At 38.6% G+C, this 18,319-nt stretch overlaps 2 protein-coding genes across 5 annotated transcripts in view; one reads left to right on the top strand and one right to left on the bottom strand.

The window, feature by feature from the left end:
* Nucleotides 1-4,697: 4,697 nt before the first annotated feature.
* znf989 (zinc finger protein 989) lies at nt 4,698-15,186 on the bottom strand. 2 transcript variants are annotated; one of them, XM_087246744.1, is made up of 3 exons: nt 14,732-15,186; nt 14,389-14,519; nt 4,698-5,936 (listed from the first exon to the last, which is right to left on the bottom strand). In XM_087246744.1, exons 2-3 carry the CDS (start codon nt 14,471-14,473, stop codon nt 4,876-4,878), a joined length of 1,146 nt encoding a protein of 381 aa, XP_087102870.1. In that variant the 5' UTR covers nt 14,474-14,519; nt 14,732-15,186; the 3' UTR covers nt 4,698-4,875.
* Nucleotides 15,187-16,159: 973 nt separating this feature from the next.
* Nucleotides 16,160-18,319, top strand: part of si:ch73-266f23.3 — a 17,428-nt gene continuing 15,268 nt past the window's right edge. For all 3 annotated transcript variants that reach the window (XR_015481686.1, XR_015481685.1, NM_001328033.2), the window contains exon 1: nt 16,160-16,201. Coding sequence is in view for 1 of the 3 variants with exons in the window: in NM_001328033.2 (NP_001314962.2) it covers nt 16,183-16,201 (19 nt within the window). In the remaining 2 variants the exon portion in view is untranslated. The remainder of the gene's footprint in view (nt 16,202-18,319) is intronic.

Raw genomic sequence — 18,319 nt, 5'->3', positions numbered from 1 at the left:
TCGCAATGTCAATTTTTTCCAATATCGTGCAGCCCTAACTCGAACTCCCATCATATTTAAAAACTCCAATTTTCTGTCAACTTTTCTCCAAAACAAATCCTCACCCATTTAAACGCACACTGCGGTGACGATGTGTGTCAACTAACTGATATCTGACTGAATGTCATGACAACAGCAGCACGCAGCCTTTGGTTTAATTTTCGACCGAAAATTGACTACAATTTACGAAACATGCTAACGTTTTATTGTTAATAAATAGTGCACCAACATTCTAGGGATAAAAAATTTAACAGGAGGATCTCTGGAGAGCAAAAGCAGGAAAGGAAGCACAAATTGTGATTCCACATCATCTCACTGAGCAAGAGCAGACAACTCGCACTTAAGCAGCAAATATTTAAGGGCACGTAAGAAAATTTCTGCATGATTAGATTTAGCATGAGCGCAAAGAGATTTGCACGCTCATATTAGATGAATCCGCGCTCGACTTTATAATTAAAATAACGCCATAGACAAGCTACGAGTGTCCAGCAGGTGGCGCTGCAAACTAAGCTAGAGCAACACAGTTCGTCCAGAAAAATTAAACATATTTAAATAGTAGCAAATGCAGGTTGAAGGAAATAGTGCAGTAAAAGTACAGATACGACACTAAATATGTATTCAAAAGTACATTTTAACACTTTGCAAAGTTCAATTCAAAAGATAAACAACTCTTTTTTATTTTTAAAAAAAAAGATTTGGCAGCCCTTTTTTACAAATTTTTATTTTTTAATTTTATAATTACTTTTCCTTTAATCTTTTTTTATTTATTTTTAATTAATTTATTTTTTTATCGTTCTTTAGGCAGTGTATTTAGGGTTTGTTAAAGTGAGTTTTATATGTATAAAAAATTCTAATTTTCTGTATAAATAATGTAATTTGTTCTTGGCATAAAAAAAAGAAAAAAAAAAAAGATAACTCAATTACTGTAATTTGAGTATCTGTAACATTTTATTTTACACCACTGCTGCTCTTAAAAGGTATCCTATGAAGAAAATCTGGGTATATTTAGGCATAGCCTAATAATACAAGATCAGTATATGGAAATACACATACCGTGAGGCTCAGATACCACCGTTGTTCTCATGTAAATCCCACAAGTGTAAAACCTCGGGTGACAACGAGTCAATCAGAACACAAAGCAAACTCTGATGAAGCTCACAGGCCATGCGCTCTGTATTTGCATGTACGACTACTTTAGGTCGTTCATCCGGACCTTAGGTCATCAAGAGAACTCGGACTCATATGCAGCTCTGAGATCATCGATATGCACACCTCAGGCTGTGTTTGATAAGAAACAATGTTTTCTAGCGAGACAACATCGGCAGTTTCCTTCCCTTAGTTATTTTAAAGCTTATATTTAAGTACGTAGGACTTTTTATTTTGAAAACGCAACCACAAATTGTTTACTATGCATTACAGGGCAACAACAGCACGAGACATTTCAAACTCAACTCAGGACGAAATATGCAGGATTTACAGATTATCCATTTAGTCAGCTCCACTCTGAAGAGACATAAGGTATGTTTAATTGTATGTTTTATTAATTTATTGTGAAAATTGAAGCGTATGTTTCGACGAACACATGTAGGGTCGTGTCGGATCCCTCAGCTCAACTGTCATCTGTTCATGCAGATAAGTCCTGGCTGTGTTTTCTTTGACATTATATTTCTTTATCAACTTCTTTTGTCAAGTTTAATTACAATTAAGTCTTTATTCACATCTCGTGAGCAACATAGGTTAACTTTGGGTTTACATTAACTCAGCTACACTAAGCAGGGAAAGGGAGAACTGCGCGTCAGAGCAAAAGCTCATTAATATTCACAACACAATCCATATATGGTCAATTATGGACCTAATTCTTTGGTAATTTATGGAGTCTTAAATAAGCATTTCTGGAGAGGTTTTTAACTTACCAAAGCCATAAACCTACTATAAAGTTATCAGAGAACAATTTTGGCCTGTTTCCACTGAGTGGTACAGTATGGTACGGGTCACCTTTATCAGGCTTTCGTTACCCCAGTGCCAAAAAGGGTAGGGCGGGGTGTAAGATAGAAAGTTTCAGTCAATGTCATTCTCACTTGAGGAAATGTACATGTCATCTCTGTTAGAGAGTAATTCCGTCATTCCCGAGTTCATAATAGTCCAAAAGCTGATTATAATAATTAAACATGGCAGTTTGTTTTTTCTGGCTTCTCCTTTGTTTTTTTTGTGCATCAGTCTCACGTTTGTCCATTTCTGAAAGGATCAGATGTCAAAAGCACTTATTATCATCAGCTCAAGAAGTACGTTAATCCAAATATAGACTTGTGGCAAGCAATCGCGAGAAAGCGAATGTCCACTCGTGTTTTGTAAACAACTATTGTGCACAGGGTTCATTCTGCTCTTCTTCTTGGCTTTGCGTTTGTTCATCAAGACAACAGCAAGGTTTGTTTAAGCTCAGGTCGACCATGGCTGATTATTATTTGTATATAATATTACAGTGTAATGTCTAAGCTCATTATTTTAAAACAGCGCTTCCTTTGTTTTCGTTCTCCTGCTTATGTATGCGCTGGTGACGTTTCTCTGTAAACCAATAGCGTTCAGTTGTCTAGCTCCGCCTTTTGGTACCCTTTTGTCATGCTAGATATCCTTTGGTCAGGGTACCCATAAAGTGGTATGGTACAGCTCGCTTTTTGGTACCTTTTGACAATGGAAACGGCCGAAAAAGCGCACCGAACCATACTGTATCATACTACTCAGTGGAAACGGGCCATTAATCCAATTAAGCCAATGCACCATATGGCACCTTTAAGTTTAGCCAAACTATGATGACTTCTGCTTCTGAGAAACACTAAATTGTGAAAAAGGCATATTTCTACAAGTCCCTACGTTTTAGGATACTCACCCCTGTTGTCCAGAGTGGCACGTCCCTGATCCCTGAGGTATGTCGTCTGTTTGAATCTTGTTCCACATTGATCACATGATAATAGCTTCTCTCCGGCGTGAGTCCTTGTGTGAAACTGAAGGTAGTACATGGATAAAAAATGATTTGCCACAATGCATGCAAGTGTAAGCCTTCTTTCCAGAGTGAGTTGTCATGTGTTTTTTAGGACACTGTCCTTGGGTGTAACTCTTTCCTCACTGTTGGCAGACATATAATGTCTCTCCGGTGTGAATTCTGATATGGATTTTAATGGGGTTGTTTCGCACTGAAACTCTTTCCACACTTTGGACATGTGCAAGGCTAAATTATCATTGATTATTTTCTTTAGAGCTGTAATGCACTCTAGAATCTGACAGATTGATTAGCTGTAGGCTCATCTAAAGTGTTGTCATACAGTGTTATGCCATTTACTAACACAGACCATATTTGAAGGGTTTGGAATTCAAGGTTTTTCCTCCTGCAGAGTGTTTTTAAAGTCTAAACACTTTATTGATATAATGTACAACCAAGCACATGTGGTCAGAACACAAACGAGTCTCAGGTAATGAAGTATTAAGCATTTCTTCCATAGGAAAGCCCGTCTAAGCAAAATGCTAGCAGCCGTCTGTTGCTTCTCTTTGGTATCCTCCGGTTGGTGCCATGACGCGCGAACAAAATGGCTACGGTTGGCTACGCCTACTGGTAGCTTCTTTTGGGTTCTTCAGAAAAATATGGATAACATCACGGATACTACATCCATATATTTTACAGTCTATGGTTTTACACAGCAGATGCGACCCAGTACTGGGAAACACCCATACACACTCATTCACACACATACGCTAAGGCCAAATTAGTTTATCCAATTCACCTATAGCACATGTGTTTGAACTGTGGGGGAAACTGGAGTACCAAAAGGAAACCCACTCGATCAAAGGAAGAACATGCAAACTCCACACAGAAATGCCAACAGGACAGCCAGGACTCTGACCTTATTAATCTGGGGTCGCCACAACGGAATGAACCGCCAACCTATTCAGCATATGTTCTCCACAGCAGATGCCCTTCCAGCCGCAACTTATCACTGGGAAACCTCCTTATACACTCATTCACACACACACTCGTACACTACGGTCAATTTTTTAGCATTCCCAATTCACCTGTACCACATGTCTTTGGACTTGTGGGGAAAACCGGAGCACCCGGAAGAAACCCATGCGAAAATGGGGAGAAAAGGCAGACTCCACACAGAAATGCCAACTGGCCAAGTCGAGGCTAAAACCAGCGACCTTCTAGCTGTGAGGCAAACGTGAACCAAGAAATTTTGTGCTCCTGTTGTACAGTGTCGTCTATGTGATGGAGCTCGACGTGAAAAAAATATACAAGGTAGAGTTTCTGGTGTGGTGCCGTAAGGCGTAGCAGGCGTGGAATTGGTTGTCGTGAACTATGCCACATTACGCAAGAAGAAGCAATTGAATCTTGGGTCACGACACCCATTTGTCGTTTACAAATCCCCACGACACCCTTAGTCAGGGGTCACCCATCTCATTCCTGGAGGTCCGGTGCCTTGCAGGGTTTAGGTCCAACTTGCCTCAACACACCTGCTTGGGTGTTTCAAGTATACCTAGTAAGACCTTGATTAGCTTGTTTAGGTGTGTTTGATTAGGTTAGATTAGACCTCCAGGAACAAGATTTGTGATCCCTGCCCTACGTCAAGGAAGTCGTGGTGAAATCGTGAGAAATTTGTGTGATCTGATCAGGGTTTTACATGATTTTATTGCACACCTTCAAGCAAATCAGAATCAAGAATTTTAACAGACCATGGAATTAAGTATGTATACCTAGTAAAATCATTACAAGAAAGGTAGCTGTCGCTAGAATGGTTTTACTCAATTGATTATTTATAGAAGTACTTCAGCAAAGATTTTGGACCCTCAGCCTTGTTCTCCAGAGTGGAGCCTCATGTGAGATTTGAAGCTGGTCTTATGATTGAAACTCTTTCCACAATGATGACAATTAATACCTTTAGAGTGGATCAATTCGTGCCTATTAAGAGAGTCTTTACGCACGAAACTCTTTCCACACTGACCACAAGTATACGGCTTCTCTCCAGTGTGATTGCTCATGTGACACTTAAGGTTGAACTCTCTCGAGAAACTCTTTCCACACTGATCACACGCAAACGGCTTCTCTCCGGTGTGAGTCCTCATGTGGCCAACAAGAGAGTTTTTACATCTAAAGGATTTGCCGCAGTGTGTGCAGACGAAAGGCTTCTCTCCACTGTGAGTCCTCACGTGGAAGTAAAGGTTGCTTCTATGAGCAAAAGTCTTTTCGCAGTGAGGGCAAGCGAAAGGCTTCTCTCCGGTGTGAATCCTCATGTGGTTCTGAAGACGCTCCTTTTGGGTAAAACCATTTCCACACTGAGAGCAGGTGAATGGCTTCTCTCTGGAGTGAACCTTTAGGTGTTTTTCAAGGGACGGTCTTTGACGGAAACTCTTCTCACACTGAGTGCAGGCATAAGGTCTCTCTCCGGAGTGAATTGTAAAGTGGCTTTGAAGTGCTTGTAGTTGATTGAATCTCTTCCCACACTGATTGCAGGGAAATGGCTTCTCTCCGCTGTGAATCCTCATGTGGAGTTTAAGGTGCTGTTTTTGACGGAAACCCTTTGCACACTGAGGACACGAGTAAGGTCTCTCACTGGTGTGAACTCTCATGTGGACGTCGATTTTTGACTTTTGAGTGAAACTCTTGCCACACTGATCACATGTGAAAAGCTTGTCTCCGGTGTGAATTCTCATATGGACTTTAAGGTTGTGTCTTTGGGAAAAACACTTTCCGCAAACGCAGCAGGTAAAATTGTTTTTCTGAACTCTTTTATGCGGTAAACTCTTCTTTGGCGTTGATTTTTCATCAGTCGTTAAATCTTGGTGTCTCTCACACTGACTCTCTTCCATTTCATTAAGATCTTGAAACTCTTCTTTGAGCACCATCAGCTCTAACGAGAAAAAAAATAGTATGTTAAATATTGTTCACAAAGTAGGTTATTATTATCATGCGTGTATATAAGTTCACAATTCTTGTCAACCTCCCCTTGTCCTCCTATTTGCTCAATCTGTCTCGCCAGAAGCGCTCATAGGGGGATTTGAACTATCAGCTGAAGTTGAACCCTCAAGCCTCCCTCGAGGACAGCAAGTTTGTTTACCATCGTCTATCAAGACTGAATAAGCTGGTAAACTCAAGAACCCCGATTTAAAAGGTACAAAGTAACGTGGAATATGATTAAAAGAAATTGACAATCAAAACCAACAACTGCATGTGTAACGGAGGCCAGCTAGTGAGTGCTGTGCAGGTAAACCTCACTCATCTGACCTCTAAAGGTGCTCTAGCGACAGACGCCAGAGGCCATGGTCTTTAGCCTCCTTGGTAGAGCAACCGACTCCCATGCGGAAGGTCGCCGGTCCGATGCCAGCTCGGATCAGGTTGGGTGGCGTAGGACCGGCAGGGTTACATTGGTGCCGTGACCCGGATGGGAGTGAGGTTTAGGGGGGTAAGTGTAACGGAGGCCAGCTAGTGAGTGCTGTGCAGGTAAACCTCACTCCTCTGACCTCTAAAGGTGTTCTAGCGACAGACGCTAGAGGCTATGGTCTTTAGCCTCCTTGGTAGAGCAACCGACTCCCATGCAGAAGGTCGATGGTTCAATGCCAGCTCTGATCAGGTTGGGTGGCGTAGGACCGGCAGGGTTACACATGCAAGGTCTTACAGGTACAAAGAGGCGTTAGATATAATCTTAAAATGTTTTAACATTTTAAACTCATTGCTTTTTTAGGACACACAAAGGCTGATAGTTACCAAAACCCCTTGACACAGGATAGCTGGCTTGTTAAAGATCAATTCTCAAACATGTTTCATTCATGGCTTAAAGTCACCATGAAACAGAAGATTGTTCTTTTTTTTCCATATCACGACTTAATTTAACTTAACATCTGATTTATATGGACCTACAATAAAAAAAGGGCTTTGGGAACTGATTGGATAGTTGGTAGATGGGTAATTCTAACAAAATTAAATTGAATGAATAGACAAGAGCAAAGCCCTAAAGACATTCCATGTGGCCAGAAGTGAAGTCATTTGGAGGGTGGGAGAAGGTTACAATATTTGATAGAAGATTATTATTATTATTATTATTATGAAAATGATGAAGTGCACAGATACATTGTTTGTAACAAACACTACTATATACATATAAGTATTTGAAGACATTTCGATTGCATTGCGACTTTAAATCTACGTTACATACAACTCAAAGATGTATATTTTTTTCAGCTTCCTACTTGGAGGTAATGTCTAGAACAACATTTCCCAACCTTACTCCTGGAGGCACACCAGCACTACACATTTTCTATATAATGGAAAGGTTTCGAGGCGAGGTTTCGAGGTGATGACATTCGAACAAAGTTTGAGTCTACCAGGCCAAATCTCTGAGACATTAACCTACTGCGTTCATGCATTTCTGATTATAAGGACTGTGACTTTGTCTCTATGAAGTTCAGGGCAATACTGCTAGGCTGATAGGATTAGCAGCATCTATTTATTTGAATACTGTTATGTTTAAGGGATCAGCACAGGGCGAGTCCATTGTCAGGCTAATTCCTGTACGTCATTGCTTCGTCTCCAGCTCTTTGCATCACAACCCCCTAAAACGTTTATACAATTTAGTCCAACACTGCACTAAGTATCCTCGACAGAGGTATTTAAGTTATAGACATCTTTAGGATTTTGCTCAGGCTACTCTTAATGCTGTGTTCACACCAAACGCGGCAAGCACGGATAAGTCGTGCTATTCGCGTGTAAATATACACGTGAACATTTTGAGTTCACTCGCTTCATTTGCGCGTCAAACTCAATGAACAATAGAAGTGGATTCAGGTCATGGGCATGGCTTCTGTCTGGGCTTCGTTGCTAAATGGTTGGTAAACATAGATTTTGTAGAGAGGAAAACTGTGTTTATGTGCTTTATGAAGACAGCATTGATTCATTTGGAGCCATGTCGGAGTACACTAGACCCTTTCAGAGGTGCACCCAGCTCTGAGAGTTCATAAACTCCTTCAGAAATTTAACCTGGATGATGGAAGCTTTCAGCAGTGCTTTCGACTGAGCCAAGCCCAGTTTGATGAACTGTTGTCTGGTGTCGGCAAGAGGATATCCCCCTGGGACACTAGCAACAGGCACTACATCATAAGAATGCCCCTACAAGAGGATGCTCCTGATTGGTTAAGGTGGCGCAAATGTCCACTGAAGTTCAAATTTTCAAACTTAAACGATGCACGTGTTAAGCGGGTCATTTGTGTAAAATGCTCAACTCGCGCCTATTCATTCGTGCTGTCTCATTCGTGCGAATCGCACTGCAGGATGTCTATTTGCGTTTTTGCATTGACTTAACAAGTTAGTCACTCGCGCTTGATGCTTCTCCTGTGTCTGGTGTGAACGCAGCATAAGACTTCTCCATGACTGTAGCAATGGCGAGTTGCCAATAAAGAATCCTGCTTAAAGAAACGAGAGTCTCCATGTCTTTACTTTTGAGTCCACAAAACTACTTAAACATGAGAGCATTCTCATCAAAACATTAGAAGAAACCTGAAATTAATGGGTATAAATAAGGGAGACATCCAGTAACAGGGTTAAAGAACACTTGTCCAGAACATTGGTTCTCAATTCCAGTCCTCTGGACCCCCCACCTTGCCTCACCTTGTCTCTTTTGTTTGACACACAAAGGTACAGTTCATGTATCTCTCTGTTATGGCCCGTTTCCACTGAATGGTACGGTGTGGTTCGGTATTATGACCTTTTCCACTGTCAAAAAGTACCAAAACGTGAAACGTATACTAGCACTTTTTGGGTACCCTTTGTAAAGGGTACCTAGCACAACAAAAGGGTACCAAAAGGCGGAGCTGGACGCACAGCTGAACACTATTGATTTACAGAAAAACGTCACTAGCGCACAGCCGAGACATTACACCGTAATAATATATGCATATAAACAAGCCATGGTCGGTACTTTTACTCCACTACTTTCCTTTAATCTGCAGTCACTACTTTATTTTTGTCTTTTCTATTGGGATTGGAAAAATCAGTCATGTGATTCCCGTCCAATCAAATCGCACATAGAAGGTAAAATCGCATCATAATGGACTACCCCAAGACATAGGCACTTTATAATCGCAGCAAACTGTTTGGAAGAATTAGGTATCCAAGAAGACGTCCAAAATCTTTTACACGCATTGACCCGAAGACTGTTTAGAAGTTTAAACCTTAACCCTAATGTCAATGTCCAACCTAAAATCAACCGAATATCAACGTCTAAATGATGTTATAGCTTGACGTTCTGTGGACGTTACCACTATGATGTCTATCAGATGTTGGATTTTGACGAATAAATGTCAGTATTTGACGTCAATATGACGTTGATTTAAGATGTGGGTTCGACGTTTGATTTTGGTCACTTTCTAACACAACCTAATCTAAACTAATATTAAAATCTTATGACATCGTGTGCCTGCTGGCTAATAACTAAATGCACTACAGAATGTTACGTTTAAACAAATTACATTTAAATGCATTCGCTTTTAACAGCGTAATACTCACTACTCTTGAGTACTTTTGAAAGGTCTACTTTTTACTCATACTTTGAGAAATATTTACAACAGATACTTTTACTCGCACTACATTTTTAGGCAGGTCAAGGTACTTTAACTTAAGTATGATTTTTCAGTACTCTTTACACCACTGCGAACGACAACTAAAACCCCTTCTTTTTAGAGAGCACCTGAACCCTGATGAATAAAACCAAAACCCTTCTTTTCTCCACCACCCCCCTCCCCCTGCAGCACTAAATTCGCTGAGCACAATCAAGTTACTTTGTATAACTAGCACTTCTTGTGCAAAATTAATCAAAAAAAGATTGCGATCTCGATTCGACCCCCTAGATCAGGGGTGGCCAACCCTGTTCCCGGAGAGCCACCTTCCTGGAGATTTCAGTTGCTACCCATATCAAACACACCTGCCTGTAATTATCACGTGGTGTTCAGGTCCTAATTAATTGGTTCAGGTGTGTTTGATATGGGTAGCAACTGAAATCTGCAGGAAGGTAGCTCTGCAGGAACAGGGTTGGACACCCCTCCCCTAGACGATCTTAATCCAGCATTTCTACGATTCTGCCAATATTTTCAAGTTCAGGAGAGAAGCAAAGGCAGCTGCATGAATCTTTTTATTGTTTCACATACATTGCTTAGCGACATGACACCTCCAAATGGTGTTGAAAGAGTTATTTAATGTTTTTGTAAGGTATATTTCACCTAAAAATGTCATCTTTGTCTTCATTTAATGCTGTATTCGCAACCGGGAAATCACACATGACGTGAGCTGCTGACCGTGAGCTGTTATCACAGAGAGGGCAGGCGCGCGTCTACTTTAGTGAACAGAGCCTGCATAGGCTGTGAGTAGGGTTGTAACGGTATGAATTTTTCACGGTATGATAATCGTCTAAAACAATACCACGGTTTGACGGTTTCACGGTATACGGTATGTTACAAATGTTACAAAATAATAGAACAGTGAAGCAAATTTGACTTTTTCCAAATAATATATTTTTAGTTACTATAAACAACACAACTTACAATGAACAAATAAAAATAAGAAAATAATAAATAATGTGTCAAAGTCCAAATAAAGTCCAAATAAACATGGTGCAAATCCTCAGTTAAAAATTGATATAAATATTTACTATACTATAAATAGTTACATAACGAAACTAGATTCAATATGGAACATCCTTAGGTTTTATGTGCCAGCATGGATATGGTTGTCTGTGGATATGGATTTGGATGTGGTTGTCTGCAATGCAGACAAACAGCTGCATCTTCATTTGCGTCTTTTGAAAACAGCAAGAGCAGCAGTTCGTCTTTGCTGTGTCACTGTTTTGTCATGTTTCTGTGCTGCTGTGCATGCAAAAGTACTTAGTATGAGAATTATTTCATGCAAAACTTTTTTTTTTTTGCGTTTTATTTAGCCGCGCATAAATGTATGCCTTTCTCTCATTCCGTGTTGTTCAAAAAGCTTGGTCCACAAACAAAAGTGAAACCTATGCTTATTGGTTGTGATATAGCGAGTTTGAACCAATCTGGGCATGGAGGAGGGACAATGCATCAATGTATCGTGTCTGATTTGTCCGGAGACACAGTGACGAGCGTTTCTTTGTCAAATCAGCGTTGTCAAATGTTGATGACGTAACCGCACTGATTCCGGAGCCTCTGAAAGTCGATGTTTTGTGATACAGCACTGGAAAGCTGAGATTCTCTTCTTTATGCCAATCTTTGAATTGTATGAATCGGATCAGCGGATCAAAAGTTATTAAACATTTAAGAGCAATACTTATTTTTAGCCGCGGGCAGCTGTCTCGGTCTTTAGGGTTAAAACCGTTGATATGCAATTGTTCATGGTATGATAATCGTGCACGTTCAAATCGTGGTAAACCGTCATACCGGTATATTGTTACAACCCTAGCTGTGAGTAACAGGTAATACAGTTGTAAATAATATTCAGTTTGTGGCACAGAGAGATCGTTTGAGAGCTGCGCGCGAAGTATGAACAGCACACGGCAGTGAAAATGAAACCGAAATCGTGCACATCTTTTACATAATCGTATTGCATTTTAAGGCTGATTTATAGTTGCATAGTATAGCCCTTCGCTGTGGCCGACTGACGTGCACCTCTCAAAAAAATGTAACTACACGTTGCAACGATGCATAGCGCAAGCTCTGTGATTGGTCGGCTTGGTAGCGCTGATGAGTCTGGGCGGGACCGAGAGCCGTGCGAATGGCGCGAGCCCAATGGAGCGATTGTTTACAAGTGTGGAGTCCCGTGAAGGAGCTCCGGATGGAAAGTTTTGTTTTGTGTTTACCTCATAGTTAAAGTTGTTGCACATCCGCCGGTTCCTGCCTCGAAATGAGCGAGTTTGAGCCACTTGTACATCCCGGAAGTGTTCAGGAAAAGCAAAACAGCAGCGAAGAAACTCGACACAGAGGAACATTTACACCTCACTGCCCACTAGTGTTTCGGAAGTGTTAATGCAGACCGACAGAGACAGCGCGCAGAAGTATAAATGCACAGCTACGGGCGTTGCATGCGCCGTGGGTTACGCCGGTCACTTGACGCAGAAGTATAAACCAGGCTTTAGAGTTATGATTGCGACAAGCATTTGATGTTTTTTCTTTCATTGCGAACACACAGCTGTGCATGAAAATAAATGTTTACAGTGTCCGTATAACTACTCTAGCCTATAAAATGTTGATTTTACCAGTGAATTAAATGGTCTTATAATGTTGTCAATGACAGATTGCAAGCATAGGCCTATATCTCAAACATAATTCAACATCAGAATTATTATAAATAGAATAGAATTATTTATAGAAACCAGTAGACCTACACATATTATTATTGTTGTTTTACCATATGTTTGAGAAAAAACATTAATTAATTGCCGACTAATGTTAAGATTTATTTTACATCTACAGAATCGTGAGAAAATCGTGTTCTTTATTTATAATCGCGATTCTCATTTCAGCCAGAATCATGCAGCTCTAACTTCTTGTGTGCATTGCCTCTTCGTTGAATCGCTAAATGGACAAAAGCATCTGCTGTATGACTAAATGTAAACGTATGACTGATGGCACACTAGGATCATCCACTGTGAAAATCATGTAACTGACCCTTCGCTTAGTCACACCCGTAAATCGCCACCCACCAATCGTGGCTTAGCAAGCGTAGCTGCACGCAGGAGCTCTGTCAAGCTTTCGAGCGAGGGAAACAAGCCAAAGTGTTGTGCATATGAATTGTGCAAATTTGATACCCGGTATCTTAAAAGTTTGGACGGGGTGGTGGAATTTTTTCCCTTTTCTAAACCAAAAACCCAAGAGGAGAAATGCCAGAGTGGATCAAGCTCTGTGAGGTGCGCTAAAGGAGCTGAGACAAGCTGGTTTTGTTTTCGATATTCCTGACACAGTCATAAACTGCAATAACTCACACACCTCTTACCTTAAACAGATCTAAACTGTGTTTCCTACAAAAATACAAAGCAGGTTCTGTTTCCCAGCTGTCTTTTTCTTTTTTTCCGCTCGATATTATGAGCCCTGCTCCGTTTAAGCCCTCGCTATAGTAGTCATGCTAATAGCGATCATATGTCCATCTGTTTTAAGCTACGAATATTTGAAAATACATATCAACAGAACAAAACCAAGATCACAATCGGAGCACTTGCGATCAATACACTTCACCCGCAGCTGTTTTTCAGTCATTTATAACCCTCATGTCCATGTCAGAGCTACAACTCACCAATGTTTTCATCTGTCTTTTGGAGATTTAGTCATTAGTGATGACGTTTTTGCAGGTTAGTGTCTGCTCTTATATTTGGTGTCTGATTAATATTTGCTGGTAGGGAAAATCTATTTGTTCACTTCTGCTATTTGTACTTTGATTTGCATTTTAATGTATTTATTTCTTCCACTGAACTGCAAATTAAAATAAAAACAGGATGAAGAGCACACAAACATACTGACAGATATAGGTGCTGTACATTGTTATAGTCAATGATGCTAATATTCAGCACAAATCCATCAGTTTCCTCTTTCTGGCTGCTCTTTCTATGATTGAATTATGTAGAAGAACTGTCCATGCGTAGTTCCTCGTCGGTTAGTAACGCTATATTTCATTGCAAAACAATAGTCTTTCAGGCTTTTTGGTTAAAAATAGAGAAATCACGGTTTAATTTGGTATTATTAGATTATTTTTAAATGTCACCTCTTTTGCTGTGCATGAACTAAGCTGGTGAATGTTCAGCATGAGGCGGCTAGGCTAACCAAGCTTCAATTTTGATTTTTATTCTCTAATCGGTTGCCTATTATGTCCTGAATATACCCCTGTAACGCATACTGCAGTCCTTTTTTGGCTGGCTTTCTCGGATATCTCACCTGTTTGCCAAAAATTATATCCTTGGCAACGTCTGACACTGGGGCTTACACATTGTAATAGACGAGCCAGGCACGAAAGCTTGACAGGCGTAGCAACAGTAACTAAGGAGGGCGGGGCTGAGCGAAGGGTCAATTGCCTGAATATGGCCATAATGGCACTTTCTGCAAGGAGTTTTTATTAAAATATTCAGGAAATTAGAAATGTAATTTTCCCACATCCTGATATAAAACATCCTGCAAGTTTCAGGACTCGAAACGCTTCTGAGTTTGTGCAAACAGTTTTTTGTTTCTTCTTTGTGATCGTAACATTGTATTTACAGTGAACTCCACCGTTGTTATACTGCTTTTAAATCTATTTCTCTTTGACAGAAGTTGCGCAAGCAAGAAATGTAAAAAAAAAAAATAGATTTAAGAAAGAAACCCAACCTGTTTGCTCCTCTGGATCCTCATGTTTCACTGAGAATGTGTCTTCAATCTTCAGGTCTTCACTCTCCTCTTTAATAAACGCCATCTTTATAACAGTGTGGAGATCAGTCACTTCAGCAGGAGTTTTTCCTCTGTGTTTGGACACAGTTAAAAATGAGAACAACAAACAGAAATAAAAGAAATACACACTCAATCTGCGTCTCAATCATCTCTCTAGTTCACTAATAAGTGCACTGCTGAGGGACTCAGACTGAGAGACGATAGTTAAATCACCTGAGTAGATAAAAAACAAACAAAACCAGCTCTAGAAATTTATAAGAGAATACAAACTATGCATACACACTATTTTGTGTTCAATATTACTCTTTCACGATGCAGTTGGTTTATAAAAACACCTCAGGTGTTTGTTGTTTCGTTTCATTTCCACTGTTTAGACCAGCGGATGACGTCAGCGCGCAGTGATTCGCGCGCTTCAAAAAACTGAATCAGTTCAAGAAACATTTGATTCAAATGACTCGGAGTTTGTAAAGCTCCGTTTTTTCATCTCTACAAACAGATTCACGATACAGGGAACAGTTACATTTTAAAGCGTTTAAATGAATGCTAGATAAAGCATAGTATTAATCGTGAATTAATAATATCTATCAAATCAAATGACATTGGCTGAATACTTGTGCTGATGTATTAAACTTTAAAAAATGTAAAGCAAAAAATGTAGTAATATAGCGTTACTAACCGACGAGGAAACACGCATGAACAGTGCTTCTACATATTTCATTCAACCCCTTGTTGAACCTTAGCTACCGGAGCTCGGCGCCGCTTTATGACGTCACACACCAACGCCAAAATAAAAGTCAGAGGATATACAAACAGGAAATTATAGGGACACCTGATGGTCAAAACTGTAAATGCAACAAAAAAGCATGGAAGACATTATAACTGAGTTTTCCAGCATAGAGTTAAGCATTTTCTATTTATTTATATGGGATAATAGCTCACACAGTGCTTTATGCCCAACTCCCATGTGAAAAACCTGAAAATCCCCTCTTACTCTTCTTTCAGTTCTGGTAAACCTGATGATTTCAAACAATTGACCAAAAGTTACATCCTTTAACTTTAGATCACCTTCAAAAATTATTTACTCATTCATTCATTCATTTTCGGCTTAGTCCCTTTATTAATCCGGGGTCGCCACAGTGGAATGAACCGCCAACTTATCCAGCACATGTTTTACATCCAGCCTTCCAGCCGCGACCCATCTTGGAAACATCCATACACACTCATTCACACACATACATAGACAATATAGCTTACCCAATTCACCTATAGCGCATGTGTTTGGACTGTAGGGGAAACCGGAGCAGAGAAATAACCCATGCCAACTCGGGGGACTCCACACTGACCCAGCCGAGTCTTGAACCAGCGACCGTGCTGTGAGGCGATTATGCTACCCACTGTGCGACTGCGTCACCAAAATTATTTACTGTAAATTTGGAGATTTAACTTGTGTGTTTGTGTGAGTACAATCTTTGAATTTGAAGTTTATTGTCAGTTTTATTAGCGAGGATCTACATGTAGTGTTAAACTATTTAGTTAAATCCTGGTTTTGTATTTTAAAAAGTGTGATTTCTAGGCACCCTACTCCGCAGTTTATGTTCCAATAACTTTTAATAAGTTAAATGGTTAATGAAGTTGTTCTCTGCAATAGCAAAATTTAGTACTGGTTTCTTTATAGCACCGGACTTTTAATTTGGTATTGGTGTGTGATGTCATAACGCCGCGCCGCGCTCCTGAATGTGCAGCTCAACAAAAGGTTTGTGCTATTATGTTCTTAGGTTTAAACACCAAACATTCAGAGTTATTAGTTTAAGAACTTTAAGATTAAACTAACTATATCAGCGACTATAAAACACACGTGTGTAACAGAAAAGGCGCGTCCCGTTTCTCCCGGTGTGTCGTTAATCTGACAGTAAACATGAACATGAATTCAGTCACTGGCGAGTGGAGATGAGGAAAAACGGAGCTGAGTCAATTGAGTCAAATGTTTACTAAATGATTCACTATTTCGAATCACTCGAACTCAAAACCATATTTGAGAAAACAAGAAACATACTGTCTCAAATTTTCTCCTCACACCTCCTTTATTTGGTATAATGGTAATATAGCCTGAAAACTAAAGATTTAATTTAAGTAAATTGGTTTAATAGAGACGTTAATCATCTTTTAAACTTTTTGACAATTGAATTTCGCAATACTGTTTAACGTTAAATAATTTAATTGAGTTATTAATTCTATCCCTGTAAAAATTATGAAAAGGGGTGGTTCTCTTTTCTCAAAATATGGACTTTTTTGCAGTTATTTACCTCATTTTCGGTTTAATTATGATGTTTAAATACTCTAACAAGTGGCATTTTAAGCACTATTTTTAGTTGGATTAGCTTTTTGCGTCCTCCATTTTCGATGTACCTACAAATGTAAATATTTCCTAAAGATTCATAATTAACAAATCTAAATATAGAGCTTCACGATTGTCTTCTAGCCTCTCTTGAAAATTCATCTAACAACAACCAGTAAATTAGTATAAACAGCAAAAGGCAGTCTTAAGGCACTCGAAAAAATGTGGAAAAAATATTATCAAGTCTTTCTTGAGGTTCTTAAAACTGCGCCTACACGTTTTGATAACACTTGACTTCATCAGGGTAACCTGATGTAGCCGCAGTTTTAAGAAACAGCCATGTCAATAAAGGCCTTTTATTTTTTTTTCCACATTTTTTGACTGTTTTTGATGTTTATTCTGATGAATCCCTTACATAAAGAGCACCGACACATTATTTAAGCAACTCCTGAGAACTTTCAGTTTGATTTTGGATTTGCACAGCCTAATTAGTATTAAAATTGACTTTAATAGGCTGCTTTTGGTGCTTGGGATCTTTTTATTGGTCAGTTTTTCTCTCTCAAGAACAAGGTTCGTAATTTAAATGAAAAGTTAGGCTACTTGTACAATGTCTTTTTTAACAAGTCGGTCAATAGTGAAAGTTGACTTCACTTATGTCATATTGTGCGTTTTCTTAAAACCTTTGATGGGTTATTTCCACAATTTATAATAATTATGATAATTCTTTCGAACCACCCAAAACCCCTCTGGCTATGGGCCAGCTCTATCTGTTCTAAACCCAAAATTTCATTTAGAAGGTGTTGAGTTGACTGATTGAAAATGTACTAACAAACATATTCGTAATATTTTTCCGGAGCAGAATAAAATTACTCCTAGAGGCAAATTTTGCTGGAACTAGGGATCCAACGATTATAGATTTTGGTTGTGCGATTATAGTCTGAGGAATTATCACGGTTGTCACGATTATTATGCATTCATTAATTTCAAAACACTGCTAGATTAGAAAAATCAAATGAATCCTTATATTTTAGAGTGTTGTTTATTGCTGCTCAGTAACCAAATGATACGACACAAAATTATAATATTAAAAAAAAAAAACAATAGTTCAATTCTCTTTGGACTAAAAAATAAGTGAAAAATGTTTTGGTTTTTAAACATAATAATTATACATTGAAAATAAATAAAAACAATAAAATTATAATAAACAAATAAAATATAATAAATTACAATAAAAAATAAATAAAATGTAAATAAATAAAAATAAATTAATTAATTAAATGTAAATAAATAAAAATTAATGAAAATATATAAATAAATAAAAAATTATAAATTAATTTAAAATAAATTAATAAATAAATATTTAATTATTTTTAAATAAATAAAAAAATAATTAAATTAAATTAAAATAATAAATAAATTAATTAATTATTTGAATAAATAAAAAATGAATGAAAATATATAAATAAACAAAAATTTATTAAATGAATTTGAAATAAATGAATAAATACATTTTTAATTCTTTTTAATAAATAAAAT

The sequence above is a fragment of the Danio rerio genome, chromosome 4 (genome assembly GCF_052040795.2).
Source record: "Danio rerio strain M-AB ecotype USA chromosome 4, GRCz13ab, whole genome shotgun sequence".
In the NCBI taxonomy this organism is placed as follows: Eukaryota; Metazoa; Chordata; class Actinopteri; order Cypriniformes; family Danionidae; genus Danio; species Danio rerio.
Note: the sequence above shows the minus strand (reverse complement) of the source record. Positions and strands in the feature narration are given on the sequence as shown.

Bases quoted from the DNA above. Each gene is read 5' to 3' on its own strand.
- znf989 (XM_087246744.1), bottom strand. From the start codon at position 14,473: ATGGCGTTTATTAAAGAGGAGAGTGAAGACCTGAAGATTGAAGACACA. The intron at 5,937-14,388 runs GTTGGGTTTCTT...TTTTCTCGTTAG, and splicing joins GGATCCAGAGGAGCAAACAG to AGCTGATGGTGCTCAAAGAA.